Source organism: Cibotium barometz, chromosome 63 (assembly GCF_041138505.1).
Source record: "Cibotium barometz isolate CiBa-2024 chromosome 63, ASM4113850v1, whole genome shotgun sequence".
NCBI classification, from domain to species: Eukaryota; Viridiplantae; Streptophyta; class Polypodiopsida; order Cyatheales; family Cibotiaceae; genus Cibotium; species Cibotium barometz.
The window spans coordinates 16,884,314-16,910,243 of record NC_141108.1 but is presented as its reverse complement, the minus strand read 5'-3'; the positions used below and the strand labels follow the sequence as shown (position 1 = coordinate 16,910,243).

At 44.7% G+C, this 25,930-nt stretch overlaps 1 protein-coding gene across 6 annotated transcripts; it reads left to right on the top strand.

Moving 5' to 3' along the window:
- Nucleotides 1–222: 222 nt before the first annotated feature.
- Nucleotides 223–25,172, top strand: LOC147603775 (protein MEI2-like 5). Of its 6 annotated transcripts, none has more exons than XM_086795848.1 (13): nucleotides 223–284; nucleotides 13,797–14,229; nucleotides 14,337–14,800; nucleotides 14,922–15,080; nucleotides 15,992–16,108; nucleotides 16,207–16,358; nucleotides 16,770–16,855; nucleotides 22,399–22,782; nucleotides 22,871–23,591; nucleotides 23,735–23,819; nucleotides 23,924–23,992; nucleotides 24,141–24,320; nucleotides 24,542–25,172. In XM_086795848.1, exons 2-13 carry the CDS (start codon nucleotides 13,929–13,931, stop codon nucleotides 24,707–24,709), a joined length of 2,886 nt encoding a protein of 961 aa, XP_086651974.1. In that variant the 5' UTR covers nucleotides 223–284; nucleotides 13,797–13,928; the 3' UTR covers nucleotides 24,710–25,172. The 6 variants fall into 6 exon arrangements, with proteins under 6 accessions (XP_086651974.1, XP_086651973.1, XP_086651972.1 ...); XM_086795847.1 differs by having other exon boundaries at nucleotides 24,536–25,172; XM_086795846.1 differs by having other exon boundaries at nucleotides 13,797–14,238.
- The last annotated feature ends 758 nt before the right edge of the window (nucleotides 25,173–25,930 follow it).

The window sequence follows — 25,930 nt, the reverse complement described above, 5'->3', positions numbered from 1 at the left end:
TAGGGTTTCAGGTTTAGTGAACTGAGACAGGTTATACAGTGAAATGAGGCTGAATAGGCTTTCAAGTGCAGTTTACTGAGGTATATTAGGGTCTGTAAATAGCTGAAGAGCTCTCAAGTGCAATTTTCACAGGATGGCAAACAGCTGATTGTTCGAATGTTGTTGAAACCGGTACGACCCGCATCTACATGGCGGCAGATCATGTTGAGTGGAAGGAGACCTAAGAGCTCGCTGATTGGGAGATCATCTTGCCTCTTCTCTGATATTGGATACTACCAGCTCAGGTAACACCTTTTTGGATTTACTGTTTCAACAGTTTCACACAAGTTATGTGCACCTTGCACTTCACAATTATGAAGCTTCTGGACGTGTCAGAAGCTGAAGGATGTTGCAGCTCTTTGTGAAGGGGTGCTAGCACGGATGGTGTGATCGTGGTTGGTTTGTTGTGGGCTGGGACACCGGCTACATCGAAGCATGCAATCCTGTTCTGAAGTGACTCCTCAGGACGGGGTGGAGCTGAGGTATCCCATGGTGGACCCACGGGGTCTACTATGCCGATATCCTCTCCTTGGGCCGGGAAGAAACTGGTGATGGTCAATTGGTGAGGAAGGGGGGGTGGTGGCTATGGCCGACACTCTCTTAGGAGTGTATCTCTGTGTCTGTGGAGCTCTAGTAGGAAGAGTCCTAGGTAGCACTGGTTTGGGAAGGGGCCAAAACCCTCACGGAAGAGATAGTGGTACCTCCCTCGGATCACATAGTACACTGGGCAGTGATAGGTAGAGTGCTCCTCTGTCTCGACCCTATGTGGCATAATATGTAGATCCTCTCCTCCTGAGGTCTTCGTATGAGCTCGTCACCATTTGGCCACTCAATTGGTCCACCCGTGCTTTCTCATCATGTATGTACATTGGACTGGTGTCCATGGCAGTTGTATATGCCGGGGATTGATGCCACTCATGTGATACTGTGGACTTAGCTTTCCGTTGGGACTTGTGTCTCTGTGTACATGCTCGGAAATGCTTGGTGGATTGGTGTTTCATTGGGTCTGGTACCTCGTGTACTTGCCTGGGGCACGTCTATTTTGGTAGTCTCATGAACGGAATTGTCCATACCAATGCTGCATTGCATAGCATCTTTATGTGCTTGCTTGCAATTGAAATTGCATGTTGTTTTCATGCTTGTTTGACCAATGTGTAGTTTCGGGTAAGGGGACGCCCGCGAACCGTACTGGACAACTCACCACCTCACTCTTCCCTCTCTCTCTAGAAGAAGGCGCCTCCTTCATGAGGGTTGTTGGACTGTATTTTCTACACTTTCTACTTCCAACTCCATTTCCAAGCTTGCTAAGGTATTTCATAAGCTTCCAAGAGTGTTTCCGGATGCTAATCACTCTCCTACACACTCCCAATGACTGAAATTCAGCAAAACAGCTCTCTTTATTGTTGTAATTTCTGGTCTTTTTGCTGAAAACCCTAATTTCATCTCTCCTTTCTCAAGTTGAACCATAGGGGAAGCTTTCCCAAGGTTCCCTTCATCCTCTTGAAGACTTTTGTCGTGAATAAATGCGACAAATCGAAGATCTCTTCACTCCAAGGACTTCCATCGCCAAATCCACAGAGCAGCAATAGATCCTTTGATGCCATCCTTGATGATGGCCCGAAGAGCGAAGATGTGATCAAGGGTAGACCAGCTCCTCTGGAAGCCTGCCTATGAGGGGCACCGTCTCTTCACAAAGGAATTGAGCTGTGTCTTTAGCATCGATCCATATAGCTTGGCCAATATGTGGCCTATCATGATCGTCCTATAGTTATTGGGATCAATTGGATCTCCGGCTTTTCCCTGTGTGAACACACTTATGTGTGTTGGGCACTTAGCCCTAGGCTTTTTAGTACTCACTTGTACTTTCATTTCATATCATTATTGAGTACATCTTTTCCAGCACTCACATTTCTCTGTGCTTGAGGTTGTGTGTGTGTGTGCAGGCTAGCTGCCCTCCTACCCAACAGAATCAGCCCCAAAAAAGAGGTTCCATTCAGCCCAAAACAGTCCGCAAGGTTTCTCTGTTTAGTGTTTAGTGGACAGCCAGTAAGTCGATCCTGTACTTAATTTACATCTCACAATACATAAGCAAATACACCTGGCAACAAGTGGGACCCTTAAGAGGGTGAATTTGGGCATGCTCCCGGATTCATCTAGGTATATATACCCTTAAGAGGGTGGTTGGGACCCAATCGGGTGTGCTACGTGCTCTCTCTCTCTCTCTCTCTCTCTCTCTCTCTCTCTCTCTCTGGCTCTCCTTATCATTTCTGCGAATTTCAGCAAGTGCTTTAAGCAATCTCTTCTCTATTCCATTGAAAGAATACTTCCGCATAAGTCGCATGTCATAGGACCACTACGATCCTACATGCCAAGACTGCTAGCAGTCATCTCCTGTCTGTGCAGTTAGGGCCATTGTTGTGGGTGTGCCCACCCAGAGCCTTTTCTCATTTTTCCCATTTTTCCATGTTTTTTCCTATTTATTCTGGTCGTAGGGCTGTTGTGTGCTGGCCGACTTCTGCTGTACTGGCTGACCTGATGTCCTGTGCCTGGTCGACTGATTATGTGCTAGCCAATTGGCTTTTCTTCAGTCATGGACATCACTAGTACCCCTGTTGGCTGTTTTGACCTAGCCGACCAGCACTTGGGGGTGGTATAAATACCACCCTTGCCCCCACCTCCTATTTTGTATCGGTTTCATGTGTATATAGCAGAGTTTATATAGCTTCTCTCTCTCTCTCTCTCTACACTTCTGCGCTTAGTTCTCTGCAACACTTGTCTTATTTTTCTGTCGTGCATTCCGACATGGTATCAGAGCCCCAGGTGGCTTGAAGCTTGGAGACAATGGGAGCTTGAGGGAGATCGGTAGAAGGCGGCCATCACCATTGGATAGCCACCTTGCATAGTGTTTGCAGCTTCTTCATTTGCACTTGGGGGTGGTATAAATACCACCCTTGCTCCCACCTCCTATTTTGTATCGGTTTCATGTGTATATAGCAGAGTTTATACAGCTTCTCTCTCTCTCTCTACACTTCTGCGCCGCTTAGTTCTCTGCAACACTTGTCTTATTTTTCCGTCGTGCATTCCGACATGGTATCAGAGCCCCATTGAGGGTTTGCTGTTTTTTTTTGGTGTTGATTGGAGATTTCATGGGCTGTTCGGGACTTGGAGATCGGGTAGAAGGCGGCCATCACCATTGGATAGCCACCTTGCATAGTGTTTGCAGCTTCTTCATTTTTTTTCCTATCCACCCTTCCTTCACAAGACCTTGTGAACCCTTGAGATGGTAGATTTGCTTGTGATGGTTGAGAAGCACATGAAGATCCCTACTCTCCCCACATTCCCGGTGGATCAACAGTTGGATGGGACCAACTATGGCATCTGGAAGGTAATGATGGAGTTTGTATTGGAGTCTTATGGCTTGGTTGATTTCATTGTGGTTGGTGTTCCACGGCCGGAGTTGGAGGACGGGGAGCTTTTACCCTCTACTTGGAAAGAACGGGAGCCTCAGGCACAGTTGTGGGATCGTGTCAATGCCCGTGTGCATTCTTTCGTCTTCCTTAATTGCACACCACAGGTGATTAATCATATCAAACATATGACGCTGGCCAGAGAAATTTGGTAGTATTAGGCTTCTCTGTATAACAGGGTATCACCCATGAAGTGGATTTCCTTGGAAGTGCAGATATGGGTGATGAATCCTGCAAAGTCTTTTACGATGTGGGAGCACATCAACAAGTTCTAGGCTCTGCAGCAGGAGGTTCTTCGGGCTGGGAAGGAGATATCTTCAGAGGACATGGCCATCACTTTGCGGTCTCATCTGACCTCTCAGTATTTAGCTTTTTACTCCTCTTTGAACACTAGTGGCAGGCTTAGCACCATCACATGGGAGGAGCTTGTGCCTATGGTCTTGGACCAGGAAGAGCATTTTATGAACCCTCCACTAGGCGGAGGTTTTGAGGCCTTGACTGGCCAACAGTCGAAAGGCCGTAACAACAACAACTATAAGGGCAAAGAGAAGTCTTTATCGGAGAAGTCTTCTGAGAAGAAGCCCGATTCAGAGCGTGATACTTTGAAGGCTCAGCGGACCTGTAACAATTGTGGCGAGAAAGGCCACTATTGGAGGAAATGTCCTAAGCGGAGTATCGAGAAGAGTGCTTATTCTTCAGTTGCAGCTGCCAAGACTCCACCTTTTGTGCACTCGGAGATTATGGACACAGATGCTTCATCTTCTTCGAGCAGGGAGGCAATTGGTTTCACCACTAGGGATACTCGGGAGTGGATTCTCGATAGTGGTGCTTCCAGGCACATGACTTCTTCCCAAGAGTTATTACGAGATCTTAAATGGTAGTCAAGTCGCATTTTCTCAAAATCGCGGCGGGTGCCCAGAGGACTAGGGCCTTTGACACACTTGTTGATACCATCAATGCATATTATAACATTTAACCATGGCCACAGCCTTAACACATATCCATCATCACTTTGCATAAAACGTAAAGCTGGACAAAACATCCACAAATGCTGAAAATGGAGCTTGCACGTGTGACACCGCATAGAGGCCGGAATGGGCCGACCCCCCCCCTTGGAGTATTTTATTACCCAAGGAGAATAACATCATGTACAAGCTTTGAGGGCCTTACTCTCCCCACGGGAGATGCCGGATTATCCATATACAAATGCCATAACACAGCCCAACACAAGGCTACCAAGCCGGAACATAGGCTGTAGAAATGCCGAGCCATCAATGTAATCCATATACCTCCGTGTGGGTACTGATTCTTCCCCAAAAACCACGGGTCTTCATGCAATAGAGCTAGTACAGCAAGTACAACTCTCCATTCAGCCGGTACAGCAGGTACAATGGTTGGTACAGCAAGTACAATGGCTGGTACAGCCGGTACGGTGGTTGGTACAGCAGGTACAGCAAGTACAGAAGCTGGTACAGCAAGTACAGTGGCTGGTACAGTAGGTACAGTGGCTGGTACAGCCGGTATGGTGGGCGGTACAGCAGGTTCAGCAAGTACAGAAGCTGGTACAGCAAGTACAATGGCTGGTACAGCAGGTACAGTGGCTGGTACAGCAGGTACAGCAAGTACAAATGCTGGTACAACACATACAATGGCTAGAAATCATAATAAATGATTGAATACCCTTGCCTTCAGTATTTCTTCGCGATGGAAGCCTCCAAAACAGTCACCAACAGCCGGTATTCTTCATGGGCAGCCTTCAAGAGAGAGAGAAAGAGAGTAGCCATCATTAGAGAAGCCTTCAACGGTGGTAGAGACTAGTGTGCAGCAAGAGAGCCTTCATTAATGAAGAGAGAGCTCTCCAATTTATAGATTTGGGCCTCCCATGAGCTAAAATGGCAAGAGAAGGCTACAATGACAAGTGGAGAGCCACACAATAGCTGAAGTGACAAGTGTGAGGCCACTTGTCTCATTTTGATCCATTTTCTAACAAGTGTCAGGCCACTTGTCTCACTTTGGTCCACTTTCTTGCCACATGTCCCAATCTAAGAGATGGGTCCTTCCATAATCTTTACCTCTAAAAATATCCCAACTGGTAGACATTCTGTCATAGGCACTTTGCCAACTCTTGGTATCTGCTCAATTCCACATGTAATGACGCGAAGAGAATTTCCATCGGAGCGGGCCAAAAATAGCAACTCTCCTAAATTTTAGGAGTGTGGTCCTTTGTATTCTAGGATAATCCCCCATTCCCAAAGCTTGTACTTTCCAAATATTTAAACATCCTGGAGTCCACCAGACCCCTTTCAGACTAGGAAATGTCCAGGCTGGTGACATCCTCCCCAACTTCTTAAAAGTTGTCCGCAACTTTAAGCTTCAAGCCATATATTCAAGATATAATCATGTCCCATCGATTGGGCGAGACGAGATAGTCTCAAAAAATCCAATATAACTGAAGAATCCATGTTCCAAAGAAATGGGCGAGACTAAATAAGTCTCCATAATACCAATATCAAAATCATGTCCCAAGATAAATGGGTGAGACAAAACAGTCCCATAAGTCCAGATAGCATAATCCACGCCAATGCATATGAAATTCAACATTTAGAAAACAATGGTATGTCGATGTAGATCACCAAGGAACTGCCTTGACGCCCGGCCCGACTTCAGTGCCCATATTCTCTACCATTGGCTCTATGTTCTACCAAGCAAGGTAGCAACATCTTGAAAAGCACTTAGGTCAAGAGAAATACTACACAGGGCGGCTAAACAAGGAGTCCTGAAAACAATCACTCGCAGGCATAGATAACCTGGTGTTCGATACGCATTTCTGCTACACACAGTTTATAGGCATTTCGGCCACCAACTCACACTACCCTCTCAAGTGCCCATGTTCCCTTCCATCTGCTCTCTATTGTTCCACCCACACATGGTAGAAACAATCTTAAGAGAGCACGTAGGACAAGAGAACACTACACAGGGTATGTTGTGCTTGTCACTACCCTTTGAAGTGCCCATGGTTCCCTTCCATCTGCTCTCTATTGTTCCACCCTCACATGGTAAAAACAATCTTCAAGAGAGCACGTAGGACAAGAGAACACTACACAGGGTATGTGAATCATGAGTTCCATAAGTCCAATGCATCCCAAATAAAGGGAGCCAAAAGGAATAATCCATCCCCGTAAAAGGGAGCCATAAACATAATCCATAAACCTGAGGATGGATCCAAATTCCTAGAAAAGAAGTCCAGGAATCCATACACCTGTATACCATAATCCTTGTATACCATAACTCTTACCACATACTCCGTGCTAACCACACACCTTGGAGTAGAGGTGAACTTAATCCATAAAAGCATCATATCCATGAGATAACCAAAGATTTCTTCTCTATAAACTCGAACAGATTCGTCCATAGAAATTGCCTGTTAAGCCCAATATCTATATAAATCTTGACAAGAAAGAAATCTCCATAGATATATTCCATCCCAATAAAGGGAGCCATGAAAAGAATTCATCCCATTAAAGGGAGCCATAAACAATGTTTCCCTGAAACCATCTCAAGGCAAACAACAACACCTTTCTCCTTGCATAGCTATACAAGGATTAGTGAACATCAAAAACACTTCATAGTAAATAGCAAAAGCACCAACTTTGCAAACTCAAAGTATACTTAGCTATTCTTTGCCAGGTTGGTCATGAAGCCAACAGAAATATCTCGTCACCATATCCTTAAGATATCTTGAGATATATCTCCATATAGCTTGCCTGTAAGCTTGATAATATAATCCACAATATCCATATGGAAAGAGTGCTAAACGTGTGCACATAAAGCCAACTCCATACTTCCAAGATAAATTTTGTGAATTCATAAATCCTTAGATCAAGCTGTCTATTGTTCATGCTCTTGCTTCATAGGCTCTGAAGTGGCTGGCCATGCTTAATAGCAATGATGGTAAGTGTGGTCCCCACTCCAGATCTTTTCTCTTCCTTATTGATAGAAGGAAGCCTCCGCTTCCAAAAAAGCCTATGCTCTGATACCAATGTAACTCGTAGCAGCGGTGCCCGGGGGACTAGGGCCTTTGACACACTTGTTGATACCATCAATGCATATTATAACATTTAACCATGGCCACAGCCTTAACACATATCCATCATCACTTTGCATAAAACGTAAAGCTGAACAAAACATCCACAAATGCTGAAAATGGAGCTTGCACGTGTGACACCGCATAGAGGCCGGAATGGGCCGACCCCCCCCTTGGAGTATTTTATTTTCCAAGGAGAATAACATCATGTACAAGCTTTGAGGGCCTTACTCTCCCCACGGGAGATGCCGGATTATCCATATACAAATGCCATAACACAGCCCAACACAAGGCTACCAAGCCGGAACATAGGCTGTAGAAATGCCGAGCCATCAATGTAATCCATATACCTCCGTGTGGGTACTGATTCTTCCCCAAAAACCACGGGTCTTCATGCAATAGAGCTAGTACAGCAAGTACAACTCTCCATTCAGCCGGTACAGCAGGTACAATGGCTGGTACAGCAAGTACAATGGCTGGTACAGCCGGTACGGTGGCTGGTACAACAGGTACAGCAAGTACAGTGGCTGGTACAGCAGGTACAGTGGCTGGTACAGCAGGTACAGTGGCTGGTACAGCCGGTATGGTGGGCGGTACAGTAGGTTCAGCAAGTACAGAAGCTGGTACAGCAGGTACAGTGGCTGGTACAGCAGGTACAGCAAGTACAAATGCTGGTACAACACATACAATGGCTAGAAATCATAATAAATGATTGAATACCCTTGCCTTCAGTATTTCTTCGCGATGGAAGCCTCCAAAACAGTCCCCAACAGCCGGTATTCTTCATGGGCAGCCTTCAAGAGAGAGAGAAAGAGAGTAGCCATCATTAGAGAAGCCTTCAACGGTGGTAGAGGCTAGTGTGCAACAAGAGAGCCTTCATTAATGAAGAGAGAGCTCTCCAATTTATAGATTTGGGCCTCCCATGAGCTAAAATGGCAAGAGAAGGCTACAATGACAAGTGGAGAGCCACACAATAGCTGAAGTGACAAGTGTGAGGCCACTTGTCTCATTTTGATCCATTTTCTAACAAGTGTCAGGCCACTTGTCTCACTTTGGTCCACTTTCTTGCCACATGTCCCAATCTAAGAGATGGGTCCTTCCATAATCTTTACCTCTAAAAATATCCCAACTAGTAGACATTCTGTCATAGGCACTTTGCCAACTGTTGAGCTTGATATTTCAACACTCCCCCCCAAGCTCAATTTGTAGTCCTATACTCCCATCATGCTCCTTTCCCAGAAAGACCAAGCTTTTGCTCGGTTCAAGGAGTGGCATGTTATGGTGGAGAAGGAGTCTGGATTGCAGGTGAAGACTCTTCGGGCTAACAAAGGAGGAGAATTCTCTTCCAATGCTTTTGTGCAGTTTTGTGCGGAACATGGCATGAAGCGGGAGCTGGCCAATACAGGTTCGCCTTCGGAGAATGGAATGGTTGAGCGAAAGAACCGGACTATGATGGAGATGGCGAGGATGATGTTGGAGCAATGTGATCTTCCTCGTCCACTTTGGGGAGAGGCTGTGGCTACGGCTGTCCATATCCTCAACCGATCTCCGACGACTTCAATACCAAAGATGACTCCATTTGAGGCTAACTTTGGCAAGAAACCAGATGTCTCTCATTCCCGTGTGTTTGGGAGTGATGCCTATGTTCACATTTCAAAGAAGTAGAGAGAGAAGCTTGACTCAAAGTCCCAGAAGCTTGTATTTGTGGGATATGATTCTCTTTCCAAAGGCTATAGGTTGTATGACTCGGAGCGGAACGAGGTTGTTGTCACCAGAGATGTTGCTTTGATGAGCATGTTCCAGCTTCCACTGTTGATGAGCGGTCACTTCTTGGAGAACCAGATGAGTCTGAGGATGATTCCTAGTCTATTATTCCAGCTCGACAGCCTCAATCAGTTGTAGAGGTTAAGCCCCAGCAGTAGCAGGAGGCTCCGCGTTCTGTTCGAGTACCAAAGTGGTTGTTAGACACCATTCGGGAGTCAAGTGTTACGGAGCTTCCCTCCGAGTGGACCACAGAGGATGGACCTCGAAGATCGCACAGAGTTCGTGACAAAAGTTCAGCGAAGCTGTTACAGGTAAACTATGCTTTGATGTCTTGTATCATTCGGGACAAAGAGCCCGCTTCCGTGAAGGAAGCTCTTTCTCAGGAGACTTGGAGGAAAGCCATGCAAGTGCCATAGAGAAGAATAAAACTTGAAAGTTGGTTCCGAGGCTGTCAAAACAGTCGGTCATTGGTGGCAAGTGGCTGTCCAGCAAATCAGCCCGCCTTCCTCTTGCACCTTCTCTTCCCAATCAGCCCAAAACAGTCCACCAATCAGCCACAAAACAGTCCCCCTCTTGCTCACACAAATCCCAAGACCTATCTAGAGCCTAGGCTCTGATACCATGTCAGAATACGCAGTGGAGATGATGACCAGATCTTGGAACACGAGAGCAAAAAACGCATGCAGAAAAACAGCACAAGAGAGAGAGAGATGTAGGCGTGTAACTCTTCTCTGATATACACAAGAAGATCCCGAATATGATACAACTGTGGTATGGGGGTTGGGGGCCTATTTATATGCCCCCACATCAGCAGCCGGCCTGCTGTAGGCAGCCGACTGGCCCTGAGAACTCCACGACCAGCACACATCTCCAGTCGGCCAGATCATCAGCAGTCGGCCACCTCCCAGATGCAGTCGTGGACCAGTTCAGCAGTCGGCCAGCACATGGGCTGCCTCCCAAGCCACAGAAAAATGGGAAAAAATAGGGGAAAAATGCAGGGAGTGAGGAAAAATGATAAAACACCTGATAAGGGCGGGCACACCCACAACAAAGGCCCTGGTGTATAAATCTAGACAGGAGATGACTTCTAACAGTATGGTCTTAAGCAGGCTGCCAGGGCTTAGAATCAGAAGATTGATTCCTTCTTTCTACGGCCAAGATTTCAAAGATCAGTTGCAAATCCTAACCTGTATCTCTTTCGGGAATGCGGTTTGGTCACGCTGATTATCCTTTATGTGGATGATCTCATTCTCATTGGCGGTCATGCGGAGCACATAGCAGTGAGATGAAGGCTGCCTTGTCAAAAGAGTTTGAGATGATCGACTTAGGCTTACTCCATTTCTTCTTGGGATCGGAGATTTGGCAGACCCAGAGGCGGTTCTTCGTTTCTCAGCAGCGGTATGTTCATGAGTTGTTGGAGACCTTTGGGATGAGAACTGCAAGCCTATTACTTCACCGATGGACTTGAACACCAAACTTACAGTGAATGATCCTTGTGAGTAGGTTGATGCCTCTTTGTATCGGAAGCTTGTTGGTTCATTGATTTGGTTGTTGAACACCAGGTTGGACTTGAGCTTTCCCCTGGGGCTGTTGAGCTCATTCATGCAGACGCCTTTAAAGACTCACTGGGACGCAGGATTGCGGATCTTGCGGTATTTGCAGGGTATGAAGGATCTTGGACTCTTCTATGACACTAGAGGGGGAACAACGGATGGAGTCTGACTCCAATGTTGGAGTGACTCAGATTGGGGAGGAGATCTAGATACGAGGAGATCTACATCAGGCTACGGATTTACCCTTGGCGATTTCATGGAGCAGCAAGAGGTAGCCAACTATTACCTTGTTAGAGGCAGAGTACCGGGTTGCTTGTGGTGGTACTTGCGAGGTTGTGTGGCTGCGGAGGTTGCTTGGCGAGATTGGGTTTCCATAGAAGGAACCCACGGTCATCCAGGGCGATAACCAGAGTTGTATAGGTATTGCTCGGAACCCGGTCTTCCATGCCCAGACCAAGCACATAGAGATACAATATCACTTTGTTCGTGAGAAGATTTTAGCTGGTGACATCTTGCTTGTTTATTGTTTGACGGAGGACAATGCGGCGGACCTCTTCACGAAGTCTCTACCTCAAGCTATGCTCCGGCAGCACTCCGGCTAGCTGGGGTTGGTTCTACATCCAAGAGTTGAGAGGGGGTGTTAGCAGTCATCTCCTGTTTGTACAGTTAGGGCCATTGTTGTGGGTGTGCCCACCCAGAGCCTTTTCTCATTTTTCCCCAATTTTCTCCATTTTTCCCTATTTATTCTGGTCATGGGGCTGTTGTGTGCTGGCCGACTTCTGCAAGTACTGGCCAACCTGATGTCCTGTGCCTGGCTGACTGATTATGTGCTGGCCAACTGGCTTTTCTTCAGTCGTGGACTTCACCAGTACCCCTGTCGGCTGTTTTGACCTGGCCGACCAGCACTTGGGGGTGGTATAAATACCACCCTTGCCCCCACCTCCTATGTTGCATCGGTTTCATGTGTATATACAGAGTTTATACAGCTTCTCTCTCTCGAGTCTCTACACTTCTGCGCTTAGTTCTCTACAGCACTTGTCTTATTTTTCCGCTGTGCATTCTGACAAAGACCTCAGGAGACACTTTCCCCTCTGTTTGAGCAAACAATGAGCAATCCAATTCCTGTACATGAAACTTGCATACTCCTGCATCTTGAAGTCTGCAACGGCTTCACACATAATCATATGGACACAATAAATTCCAATGGTTGCCAAGTAATGCATACATCTGTCCCACACCACACGCTTACTGTACAGATCACATCTCCAAGCTCCAACCTTCGTTGACGGCCACAAACACACTCCCCACCATTACTGCTAGACATCCGGCCTGGCTAGGAGCTCTCAGCAAGCACCAAAGTCTGGAAGTGCAGGGTCCAATCTTTCAGAGATACTCCTGGATGAACGGCCTCCAAGCTTCAAGTCCGGCTGCCCGCTCTAGACTCAAGTTTTTGCAATGTAAAGACCCTGGCCTCATCTCAAGTCCCCATATCTCAACTCTCTGCTGGGTACATTCAACTTGCCTTGAGAAAACCTGCATAAACGGACCCTAAGACACTGCATGGTCATGGATCCTTGCCTGCCCGCAGTGTATACTGGCCATTCTCAATGTGAAGCCACAACTTTAGTCTCTTAAGGTTTTTATCACCAAGAAGGGAAAAAACACATTTCTGGTCGCCTGCAGCCCATTGTTGCTGTAGCTTGCAGGAGCCCGCCTTCACCAAGGCAAGCCACCACAGACAGTAGACAACGCTGGATCTCCATGGCTCGCACAGCAGCACCGCCCGTCGCCTTTGCACGGCTATCGCCACAACACAAATGCAGGCAAGAACAACAAAATGCATACACCTGAGATGCCGTGAAAATGGTCACCCAGCAGCCCAAATGCCACGATAACCTTGTTTGCCAAGTTGTCTCTATCTAGTGCCTTAGTAGCTGCCAATGGCAGCTTCGTTGCCTAGCTCACTTGTGACCAGCCCATAGTCTTCGTGGTCTTGCGATCCTTTTCCAAAGCCATGGCTCCGGCTGAATCCAGCCACCACCTTTATGGCTTGCATAGCCGACCAGCGTATTCAGAGTCGTCAGCCCAAGCAACAAAAAAAACAACACCAGCAACTCCAGTAAGACCATGTCTATGGAGGAAAACGCACTTGCCACCTCCATGATGAACACCATAGCCATCAACGGCCTTGCTGCCTCCAAGCCCACAATGCACAGAGAGAAACCAAGATCCGTCTTCCGGTCTCCCGTTAAACACTGCAACAGACTAACACTCCTGCGGCGGAAAACAATCAAAGCCTTGGCACTGATACTGTGTCAAAAATAGATGATGGAGTGTTTGCAACAAGGTGAACACCATGAATATATTGCTGAAGAACAAGCAGTATCACTATCTTCCCTTTCCACCTCCTGCGTTGGGCTTAAGGCCTTCAGTTGGTGGATGAGCTCCTACAGTATGCCTGAGATGATTCTCTTGAGTGATATGTGAATACAAGACCTAGGGATCCTATTTATAGTGGTTTAGGGTAGCCAACTAGTGCCAACTGGACCAGATCCAGTTGTGTCCACACTCATGTCCTCCAAAACTAATTCCACACACATATACAAGCTTGTGTCCACATGCCCAAGCTTTGCCAATGTATATAGGACCACAGCCCCTGGTTTAGCAAACATGCAAGACATCAGAAATTAGAATATTTCCAGACCATCTCTCGAAGGAGCTCACAACATGGAGATGTCCGTCACACATCCAAGCACACTAAATCCAACAGTATAGACATGGTATGTGTGCGTGTGTGTGTTGAGAGAGAGAGAGAGAGAGAGAGAGAGAGAATTGAGGTTGAATGGGTCAAATCAAGGTAGACACTCAATTACTGATGTGGTTTGGCAGTGATTGAAGGCGAAAACAACATTCCCGGCTCCGGTGTCTCTAATAATTTTATTGGAATGTTTCACATTTTTGCTATTCAGTTGCTGATTGTGCTTTGGCAGTGATTGAAGGCCAAGGAGGCTACTTAAGTTAATGAGCTTCTTCACAATGTCCATAACATCCAAAGATGATGACTCTTTGAGGAGTTCAAGTCCCTGGAATGCAGGCATTCGTGGTGCAGATCCATGGTTGCTTGGAACAGAAAAAAAATCCAGCCTATCTTTACTCAACTGGAGTAAAGCAAGCGACACATCTTTAATGATTGGGAATACCATGTCTGCAAAGCCAGCCATGGAGGTGCCCCAAACTTTGGAGAATCTGGAGCTTTTACCAGATATGGTTGAGAATGCAAATGTTTTTTCTAGCTCACTGCCTGCTCTGCTGCATGAGAAGTGTGAGGAAGGTTTTACCTAACTCTAGCGGTTTGTGTTTCATTGCAGCTAATAAAGATGGCACACACCATGGTTAGTGTGTTTGATAGACATGGAATTGATTGTGCAGCCAAGATCAGTGATTCACTGGTGGACACTAGAAGACTGCTTATCAACGGAGAGGCTGGAGAGGAGGGGTTTGAGTGTCTTGATGAAGAGATGGTGTCACATACCATTGGGGACCTCCTTCCGGATGATGAAGAAGAGCTTTTAGCAGGGATAGCTGATGGTTTTGACGTAATGAACTTGAATAACAACACAACAGAAGAAAGTGAAGAGTTCGATTTGTTCAGCAGTGGAGGTGGCCTAGAGTTGGATGGTGATATCCAAGACAGCTTTGGAATATACATGAGCAATTCTAGGAGTATCAATGGTTTCTCTGGATCCAGTGTTGCCTTCCATGGGCTGTCTAGTGGTGGTGGTCCTGGTTCGGTGATTGGGGAGCATCCATATGGGGAACATCCTTCAAGGACACTGTTTGTTCGGAATATCAATAGTAATGTTGAGGACGCGGAGCTTCGGGCTTTGTTTGAGGTTTGTGTTACTGATGTTACAGCTGTTGTGACTGAGGTGTTATCTTTTGATCTGTCTCGGGGTTTCATCTTTATTTATCTGTTTATTTCTTTTTGTGTGCTCGGGGACCGGTTGGAAAAAGCATTATGGTGCCATTCGAACCCTTTACACTGCTTGTAAGCATCGGGGCTTTGTTATGATATCATACTATGACATCCGTGCTGCTCGAAATGCCATGCGTGCTCTGCAGAACAAGCCACTACGACGGAGAAAGCTTGACATTCATTTCTCAATCCCTAAGGTATGGGTTGAGAGTCTGGAACTTTAGTGTATTGTAGAAAAAGTTTTCGTTAAAGCTTACATTTTAGATCATGATGGAACGTTGGGGAAGGTTGGTGTCTCATGCTGGTAAATCATAGCTATTATGCTATTCTACTCAAAGTTTGGGTTTTTTGGAATTTCCTCAAATCTCAAGATTTTCCAAACATCATGACTGCGATTGCTCATAGTTATTCCCATTAATTGCATCTTGCGTAGTACATAGTTATGGGAAACGCCTGAAACACACGGTATTTTGGCCATTAATTGCATCTTGTTTAGTACATAGTTATGGGAAATGCCTGAAACACATGGTATTTTGGCCATTTCGTTTGCTTTGGGGGTCCCATGTATTAAAACATTTTCTAGCTGTTTCAGCCATTTCCATTAAATGAAATGGTGTTTTTCGACCATTTCAGTCGTTCCCATTTTTTGAAATGGTGTATTTGGACTGTTTCTCCCTTGCCCGTAACCTTTTACCTACAGAATTCCCCATTCAGGCCCATATCAGCTATTTTTTTGTTCTTTCTAGTGCCTTCCTCCCACTTTTCCTTCCTTTCCTCTCCTATTTTCTTACACGTTCATGCCGTATTCCTGTTCCTGTTCTTGTTCCTCTGTCTTCCTGATGTGGCGTTTTCCCATTTCAGGTGCCTCAAAAATGCCATTCCCATTTTTACTTCCTTTCCCCATTTCTTTTTCTACTTCGATTTCCCCCTTTCCCATAATTATGAGTGTGACAGATGTCATTGTATAAAATCTTTTTCAGATATGGATGGATTATTGGCAGGCTTATGATGTTAATAGAGTTTGGACAAGGTTTTGGTCCTTGTTTTTCTGTCCCATCTCTTTTAGACAGAAGAATTGTGACTGATTTTTGGCTGTTGAGCCTGGCAGGACAACCCGTCTGACAAGGATGTCAACCAGGGAACCCTTGTTGTCTTTAATTTAGATGCATCCGTCTCTAATGATGATCTCCACCAAATTTTTGGTCACTACGGTGAAGTCAAGGAGGTAAGTGGTATTATTGTTGCAAGGACAAGGATGTCTTTTCACAATTCGAAATGCTTCAGCATTTTAAGGTATGGTTTTGATGTGGGCGGTCTTTACAGATTCGGGAGACTCCACATAAGCGCCACCATAAGTTCATTGAGTTCTATGACGTTAGGGCTGCCGAAGCAGCTTTGAAAGCCCTCAACAGGAGTGACATTGCAGGAAAACGAATCAAGTTGGAGCCAAGTCGTCCCGGTGGTGCCCGGCGAAGGTGGTTGTTTTGGATTGTTAGTTTTGCTCTCTCAAGAGAAGCATGTCACAGCCTGTCTTGTTATTTGATAGTTAGTTTTGCTTTCTCTCAAGAGAAGCATCTCACAGCCTGTCTTTTTCTCTGGTAGTTCATTATAGATTATATTATATTATAGGTGTCAGGGTTCAATCTCATGCCATCTCACAGTTTTTCTTATGCATACATTTTGGGTTTTGCTTTCTCAAGAGAAGCATGTCACAACCTGTCTTGTTATCTGATAGTTTTGCTTTCTCTCAAGAGAAGCATCTCATAGCCTGTCTTTTTCTTTGGTAGTTCATTATAGATTATATTATATTATAGGTTTCGGGTTCAAACTCATGCCATCTCACAGTTTTTCTCTTGCATACCATTTGGGTTTTTTTTTGTTTTCAGCTTGATACAGCAACTCAGCCAGGACCCAGAACAAGATGATACCTTTTTATATGGATCGAGTTCTCCCATGACACACTCTCCTCCAGGTATTGATGTTCTTGTAACCTCTGAAATTTCCAATTTCACCTCCAGGATGCAATGTTGGATCAAAATAGTTTGATCGGAGGGAGGGCTGGCTCATGTAACTTGCATATTAGAAGTGAGTTTTGTCGTATCATGTCATTACGTACTATAAGTGTGGAGTTCAGGCAGCAGTTGGTTATAGTGACATGATAGGTCAGGGATCCTTAAATAAATAGATAAATTAAATTCAAATCTGCATATAAATAAATAATACTTACATGCATGCACTCATTATATCTACTAGAAGGTGGACTTCTGCTGGCAGTTAATTAAGAATCCTTATATTAGCGAGTGTGTGTATACATGCGCGCGAGCGCGTGTGATGCGCGCATGCACACTGAGACACACATGTAACTATAGAATCATAGATACTCCTTTTAAATTATTCCTGAAAGGGGATCATTTTTTGTTTTGGCATACACTTTCAAAACCTTCTGGCAAAGCTAAGAAGTGCTTGCAGTTGTCTTGCGGCTTGCTGTTTCTGTTGAAGGGGTCATTTTTCCTGTGCGTTTGCACAGAGCTCATGTAAGTGAGGTTGTATGAAGTCTCTTGCTGTCCTCTCTTCACATGTGATCAGGGGTACGTTTGGTTATCAGAGCTCAGGTTTACCTGAGACACAGCTTTATGGCTGCTCGCTTTTAGATGGGCACCTTTGGATCAATAAGAGAGCAGCTTCAAGGCTGTCCTGGGCTGCCATTAGTTTGCACCCCCCTCTCTGTTGTGCTCCTTGCTGTCCTCCCCCCCATAGTAGCAATGAAACACATTTTATACTTTTGAAAATGCGTTTCATACTGTGTGTTTCATTTAGACGTTTGAAACGCGTTTCATACTTTGCATTTCATTTAGACGTTTGAAACGTGTGTCATTTTAGCCTTTTTTTTCCCATAAGGTTTGTATTTCATTTAGTGTTATTTTGGGAGTGCTTATGGCACATATTTTGTATGTGCTTGAAGTTATAAGTTTGAACTTTGCCTTTCTTTTTATCTATGCTCTTGTCACAGTTTGAAAGTAGACAATGCATGATTTGTATGATAGTATGTTTGTTTTTTTTATAGTGAACCATAGTTGTCAAGTTTATTTATTCATGACATTTTTAAAACATGCTCCTCTCTCTCTCTCTCCTGCCACATGAAACGTTTTTGAAACGTCTGAGATTTTTAGGAAACATTTCAAACACGTTTGGGAAACAACTGGCTTGCAGCAGTGGCAGGTTCAATTCTCCTTTCTTGCCACTCATTGCCGCTTGTTGAAGGGTAATGCTCACTTATATAGCACCTGGCACTGGCTTGATGACGTATTAGGAGGATCCGAGGCCTTTGGGGATGTTTAAGTTTTGTGGATGACCAGTTTTTGAGCAGAAACTTCTGAGTGACCAAGCAAGATAAACCTGCACATAGCCGAAGAAGATACTTTTATGTAAAATGTACCCAGCTTTGATTCACAAAAGCAGAGACTTCCTCATTTCTCGCCTTTGCCAAGAGTAAGCCACTCCCACCTATCTTTTTAACTCACCAGTCCTAATCATCTAGTCCCTGATCCAGTTTTGAATAGCACTTTAATATCATATTTGCACTCACACCATCAACATCCAAGAGTACGTGCAAGATTTTGTTTAAAAAAATGTATACCTGAGTAGATAAATATTCATTAGAAAACTCTATGCTATAAAGTTTCTAGCACTTCTTTGGAAAGCTAGCACGAAAGGAGAAAAAATGTGTACCTAAGTAGATAAATATTCATTAGAAAACTCTATGCTATAAAGTTTCTAGCACTTCTTTGGAAAGCTAGCACGAAAGGAGAAAATCTTGATTTGGTGACTAAGTCCATATAAGAGATGAATGGTAATGCGAAGGACAATGAAGGACTCTGGTCAGAGCTATTTACTGACAGTTACACCCATCATGAGCCAAGGCTTCATTAAATTCTGATAACAGAATACAGTTACCCCTCTCCAGCCATTGTAGTCCATGGAACTACAATAACTAATAACGTATGAAGCCACAAGAGGTGTGTATTACAACCACCGAGTAGAGAGCAGAGGGATCTATGCCATGGGAAAAAAAGCACTGTGATGAGATTACTTTAAATTGGGCCACATTTTCACACTTTGAGGGATTCAAACACTGTTATAAATTCTGTTGTGTCCTAGGTGGGGGTGGCATGTGAGGCCTAATAATGGTGGTCGTTTTAGGGGTTCCATGTTGGACTAGGCCCTTGAAACTTGGTTGAACACAATGCTAATCAATACACTTAAATACACTAAGATTTGATGGACACATACTCAATACAAGAAGTAATTTACTGAATTGACAAGAGACACCCAATGAGCCGGAACGGCTGGCCCCTCCCTCAAATAAAGTATATTGATCTCGGAAGAATCAAGTACATAGTGTCATGGGCATTTTTGACCAGATTTCCATACCAATGCATATGAATACAATATTGTAAACAAGTGGTTGTCGGTGTAGACTTGCAACTCACACTACTCTCTCAAGTCCCCATGTTCCCTACCATCTGCTCTCTATTTTTCCACCAACACATGGTAGCAACAATCTGCAAGAGAGCATGTAGGACAAGAGAACACTACACAGAGTGTGTGATTTTGTAATCCGGTTTCTCTCTCCTGTTACTTGCTTCCATATTTAAGCATAAAAGCTTACCAATTACAAGTAAAGTCGATGACAACGGAAGTCTTCACGATGGAAGTGCTTGGAGTGTTGAAATCTTCGATTTGTTGCAATTCTTCATGACAAGTCGTCAAGAGGATGAAGGGAACCCTGGGAAAGCTTTTCCTATGGTTCAACTTGAGAAAGGAGGGCTGAAATTAGGGTTTTTAGCAAAAAGACCAAAAATTACAACAAGAAAGAGAATTGTTTTTACTGAATTTCAGTCATTGGGAGTGTGTAGAAGAGTGATTAGCACCTAGAAACACTCTTGGAAGCTTGGGAAACATCTTAGTAAGCTTGGATATGGAGTTGGAAAGGAGAAAGTGCAGAAAATACAGTCCAAAAGCCCTCATGAAGGAGGCTCCTTCTTCTAGAGAGAGAGAGGGAAGAGTGAGGTGGTGAGTTGTCCACTCTAGGTGGCAGGCACGTGCTTTGTGGAGCAAGTTAGAAAGGACACATGTCTGGTTACTTCCTTTGTACAAAGGGGGATAAGGTCTGGGCGGTGGACATTGGGTTTTGTCCACCTTGGGACATTAATGTGTGTGAACACCGTGTGTTGGTCATAATTTATAAGTGAGTTTTGGTCGCCCAAAACTTAATAAAGTGTGTACACACTCACTTATAAATTAGTGCTGACTCTTAAGGCTAGGTTTATAACCAATTCTTATCACCTGTCACATGCCACATAACCATGTCAGCAAACAGTTTTACACGCACGGTTCACGGGCACGCGTTCTCTTACTCGGAACTACACATTGGTTAAGCAAGCATGAAAATAGCATGCAATTTCAATTGCAAGCAAGTACATAAAGATGCTATGCAATGCAACATATGTATGGACAATCCTCGTCCATGAGACTATACCAAAATAGACATGCTCTAGGCAAGCACACGAGGTACTAGACCCAATGAAACACCAATCCACTAGGCATTTTCGGGCATGTATATAGAGGCACTAAGTCCCAACGTAAAGCCAAGTCCACAGTATCACATGAGTGGCATCAATCCCCGGCATATACAACTGCCATGGACACCAGTTCAACGTTCATACATGATGAGAAAGCACGGGTGGACCAATTGGGTGGCCAAATGGTGATAGCCCCAAGGAGTAGGCTAGCAGAGTTGCTATGGTGGATGGAACTCCATGGAGAGAGAGAGAGAGAGAGAGAGAGAGAGAGAGATTGCACGACTCAATATGATTGATCGGTTGATATGGTGTGAAGTACACCAAGTGCCTGCTTGTATAGGTTGCAAACCTTATGTTTTGACTCACACAAATCACACTCACATATGGGGACATGACACATGTCACACACTTATCTTATCCAGATAAGAGGGTGTTTTCACACATATAGGCACAATTACACATACATGGGGTGTTCACACCTATACAACCACATGTAGATGGATACACACATACTGACAAGTATACAAGGTGGACATACATGACATAAGAAACTTTGAAATACCCAACAAATCCCATTTTGGAGCGAAGGTCATCTTATGAAGTGGCCTTCATACTTACCGTGATTTGGGCTCATTGGCACAAAGATCATAGTGGCTATACGTGACGTGATACAACAGATCACAGTCAAGCCTGCAAATGGAGCTTGACCACACATAAGATTCCTCAGCCCTTCTAGACTACCCCCCTGACTCAAAACAGGGTAAATTACAAAGCCTTTTATAACACAAGGCGTACAAACACATAAAAAGCTCTCACATGACAAACATTTATTACAAATCTTTTTCGGGAGACGATACCCCTGACACTCACACATAGAAATATATATAAAAAATGATAAATCCCCCAAGTTGGGAGATGCTCCCCGTAGAGCTTTTGCACACGTGTGCACATTCCTGCTCTTCAGTGATGTTATCGGTGTAGCTCTTGGCAAGAATGCTCCAAAGAAGATAGTGTCGATGTAGCCCATGGGAGCAGCTGTTTAGGGCATTAGCCCATGACTCTCAAAATGTCAAAAACGACGACGGTAGAGAGGTATGGCAGATAGCAGGGGGTGCGCTAGTCGAAGCTGGAGCAGCAGGTTGTGCAGCCGTGGAAGGGCCGGCACAACAGCAAAAGGGAAGGACTATTGACTGAGGGGCGTAGACATCAAGCAGGCTCTGATACCATTTGTTGGATCAGGCCCCAAGGAGTAGGCTAGCAGAGCTGCTGGAACTCCATGGTGATTGTGGAGAGAGAGAGAGAGCACAAAGCTAGAGTGAGACAATGATTGCACGACTCAATATGATTGATTGATTGATATGATATGATTGATTGATATGATATGATATGAAGTACACCAAGTACATGCTTTTATAGGTTGCAAACCTATTCTTTTGACTCACACAAATCACACTCACATATGGGGACATGACACATGGCACGCACTATACAACCACATGTAGATGGATACACACATACGGACAGGTATACAAGGTGGACATACAGACTCCGAAATACCCAACATTCCATTGTAGAGACTTGGTGAATCTCCATCTAGATGAAACTCAATATGAATAATGACCGACTTTTAGTGTAGCCTCCCTTCTTAAGTAGCTCAAGGCCTTCCTTTACATGCAGAGGTATTAGATCCTCATGACATGAAGATGGTGGTTTATGGGCCGTTTCCTAAGGACAGGCATCTGGCTTCTTTTTTTGGATGTGCTGTTGGGTATGTACATTTAATAGGTTGCAATCATGACTTCATGTTTTCTTACATCTAATGTGGCTTTCGTTTGCACTTTCTCTTTACTTGGAAGGATGTTAGTCATGTCAGAATTTCTTTGTATCTATTTGAAGTGGCTGGCTTACTCTGTATGTTTGGCCTCTTCACCAGGACATGTTTCTTCTTGGGGACAGTTCGGAAGCCCAGTGGAAAACAGCCCGTCCAGATCTCTTCATCCTTCACTTGGAACCGTTTTTCCTGGCATGGATAAGCCTTTACCTCATTCAACTTCCCTGCGGGTTGGAACAATAGGGAGTCATCTAGGACGGACAAGCTCAGTTGATGCAAGTTTTTCTTCTATACCTTCTGGGGTAGGAATGAAAGCAGCATCACCTCATCATGCACATTCCCTACCTGACTACAGCAACAGCATGATGCCTTTTCTGAAGCCGCCTGCACCTGTACCTATCAGAGGTGTGGCAGTACCTCATGGCAGCCATGATACAGTTGAAGGCTTACGACTCCCAAGATCTACAAGTGGGGATGGATCCGGAGGTAAGTGTCTCCTCCTCACTGGAAAACTTAACATTAATAAAGCATGGATTTGTCATCTAGTTGATCCTGATTTTGTATGTGAATGCAGCTATTGGGATATCAGGGGGTGGGTCACTCAGGCATCTGAACTCGGGTTCTGGTGGGACCACTTCATTGTCCGGGCCTCAGTTTCTGTGGGGGAATTCAAGCTCATATCAGCATAATTCGTCACCAAATGTATGGACAGCAACACCTCCAATGGGCCACAACTTTCACCCGGCAGCTCATGCACATGTACATGCACAGGCTCGGCCCTTTGGGTATACTGGAGCTCATGGACGTTCCCCTCTTACTGTTGTGCCGGCCCATAGGTATCATTTAGGGTCAGCTCCCTCAGGCGATCCTTCCTTTTTAGAGAGGCACTTCGGATACCTTGTGGAGCCACCAGAAACCTCTTATAATTTCGGTCCTAGCTCACTAGGACCTGTTGTAGTGCATGGAAGTACGGGATCTGCTTCTATCATTATGAATATGAATGGTGTCCATACTATGGTCAACCCTGAAAGCATGGGAATGAATGGTGGTAGATTCGAAGGTGGTTCATCTCCAAGCTTGGGAATGCTACCACATCGCAGGAGTCATATGTTTCAAGCAGGTGGGATAGCTCTATCAGGTGCTTCTGATGGGCAGGCTGATCGTGGGAGAATCCGTAGGCCAGAAAGCAGCAGTTCTCAAATTGATAGTAACAGACAATACCAGCTTGACATTGATCGTATCCTGCGGGGAGAGGATAATCGAACAACCTTAATGATCAAAAACATTCCCAACAAGTAAGTATCTGAGGCGAGTGTTGAGTTGTGCTGGTACAGAAGAGGGCATTCGAACCTTTTAAGTTGTGTCCCACCTCATGGAACGAGGTATGGAAGTGGGTATTTTAACTTTTTGAGTTGTGCTCACCTATGATGGGAACCAGGTACACCTCAAAGATGCTTCTAGCAGCAATTGATGAGAACCACCGTAAAACTTATGATTTTTTGTACTTGCCAATTGATTTTAAGGTAATATTGTTGAGATTTTGCTTTAAAGCTTGTTCTTCGGTCATTGCTACCTACCAGTACTCCATGATAGATGTAATTATTGAACTCCTGGCTTCCTATTCCAGAATAAATGCAATGTGGGCTATGCCTTTATCAACATGACTTCTCCTGCCCACATCATCCCAATCTATCAGGTATGGCAGAGCAATTGCATTGACGTTGAATGCATGGCATCCTGGGATTTTCTCACGATTTTGTTTCTACACACTTCGTAAGATTCTTCTGATGTTCATCCATAAGGTTTTGGCTAAGGGATAGGCTGTGTTGGTGTGTGCTTTGTAGGCATTCAATGGAAAGAAATGGGAGAAGTTCAACAGTGAGAAGGTGGCATCTTTAGCCTATGCACGTATTCAAGGTAAAGCTGCACTTGTTGCACATTTTCAGAACTCAAGTCTGATGAACGAGGATAAGCGATGCCGTCCCATACTTTTCGATTCTGAAGGACCTGAAACCAGTGAACAGGTATTATAAGAGTGTTTTGTTTGGCTGGCTTGCTTAGGCTGGTTTACACATAATGGGCACACCTGTGGTGCGGTACCCATCATGACCGCCGCGCGTGAATCTCGGACGGGCCTGTCCAAGCCCTCACCTTCTGTAGCACCAGCAGGGATTTGTGTGTCCAGCCTGGTGACAACCTTGACCTTGAAGTGTAACTTGTAAGCTCTCTGATTTTGTAGGAGCAGCCGCTATTGGGAGGCAGCATGAGGGAGATGACATGTCAGGAGTGGGATGGGATTGTTGACTTCATGGAAGTGAAAATGCAGAGCAGTAATAGAGAGGGTTTAGTATCAGAGAATATCATGGGGTCAAGCTCCGGAGAGATAGTCTCAAGTTGTCCTGCTAAGGAGTGAGGTTTCTTCCCATTTTGCCAACAAGAGGGGAAGAGATGGGAGTCCCAAGTCTGTTGTATCTTCAATAATTTCCAACTTGTGTAGATGTGTAAAGAAAAAAGACGGCAGAGATTTTTGCCCTTGTGTAAAGAGGTGGATGAGAAGGCACTTTTTTTGACAGATTTTTGGTATTTTGGTTGTTTTACGATTTGAACTGATTTTGAGGAAAGGGCATGGACAACGGCCGAAGGCCTGAAAAGGCAGCCTTTCTACTTGATTGAGCCCAAGAACTGTTTCAAATTGTACAGTTGGAAGACATGTTTTGAGTTTTCTTATGGTGCCATTATACCATGCAAAAAGCTCAAACAAGTACATAAATGATTTTGTTGGGACCACAAAGTGGACCAGAGGTGTGTATACATTGTGTTGTATCTTTAAACACCAGGCATTTCACAAAAAGTTAATCGGCTAAATTTTTGGACCTGATGTGAAACTAACTTTTTCTTTACCCCCTTTCATTTGGTCTCAAAGTACCGGCTACCACAAACTTGAATCCTCCAAGTAGGGCAATGAAAGCTCATCTAGCTTAATTTCTTAAATGGGATTATATCACAAGCAACACATTCTTTTTGCTTTATGGGAATATATCATTTAGTTTTATAGTGGGTGTAGGCTTGTGGGTATTGAGCCGAGGTTCATTACCCGGGAGGTGAAACCTTTCACCGGCAGCGAGGTTGGTGGGGAGGTGAAACCCTTTACCAACTGGTCTAGGCTGGCGGGTATGGAACCAGGTGCTTACCCTAGGAGGAAAAACCTCTAAACACCAATGGGTGCAACCAATCAACCCATGTGCTTACCCTCGGAGGCTACTAAGCTATGTTTAAAAACTCGCTAATGTTCTGATTGTGCCACATGGTGTCAGTGATTGTCAGCTTGAAATCTTGAAGGGATCTTATGAATTGGTATATGCACAATGAAGTGGGGTTTGGGTTGTGGTTATGATCTAATATACAAGTTCCCAAGGCAAACCAATGCACTCGGTGCTGTAAGGTTAGGTGCACATGTATCACATGAGTGAGTCAGGTTTTTAGGAGGATTCAATAATTCTCTTTCGCCTAGAAGAATACATGTTATTGCCTCTGTATTTTAAATGTCTTCTTATGGATCCATCTACATTTCTCCTATTAATTGACGAAGCTTGGTAATGCCCGCATAATATATCTATGGTGTGGACCAAGGGAC

What these genes read in the sequence shown, in the direction of transcription:
- LOC147603775 (XM_086795845.1), top strand. Translation starts at nt 13,929, where the DNA reads ATGAGCTTCTTCACAATGTCCATAACATCCAAAGATGATGACTCTTTG. An exon ending in CATGACACACTCTCCTCCAG is followed by an intron (nt 16,856 to 22,398) that starts GTATTGATGTTC and finishes CCTCTTCACCAG; the next exon opens with GACATGTTTCTTCTTGGGGA. An exon ending in ACATCATCCCAATCTATCAG is followed by an intron (nt 23,993 to 24,140) that starts GTATGGCAGAGC and finishes TGTGCTTTGTAG; the next exon opens with GCATTCAATGGAAAGAAATG.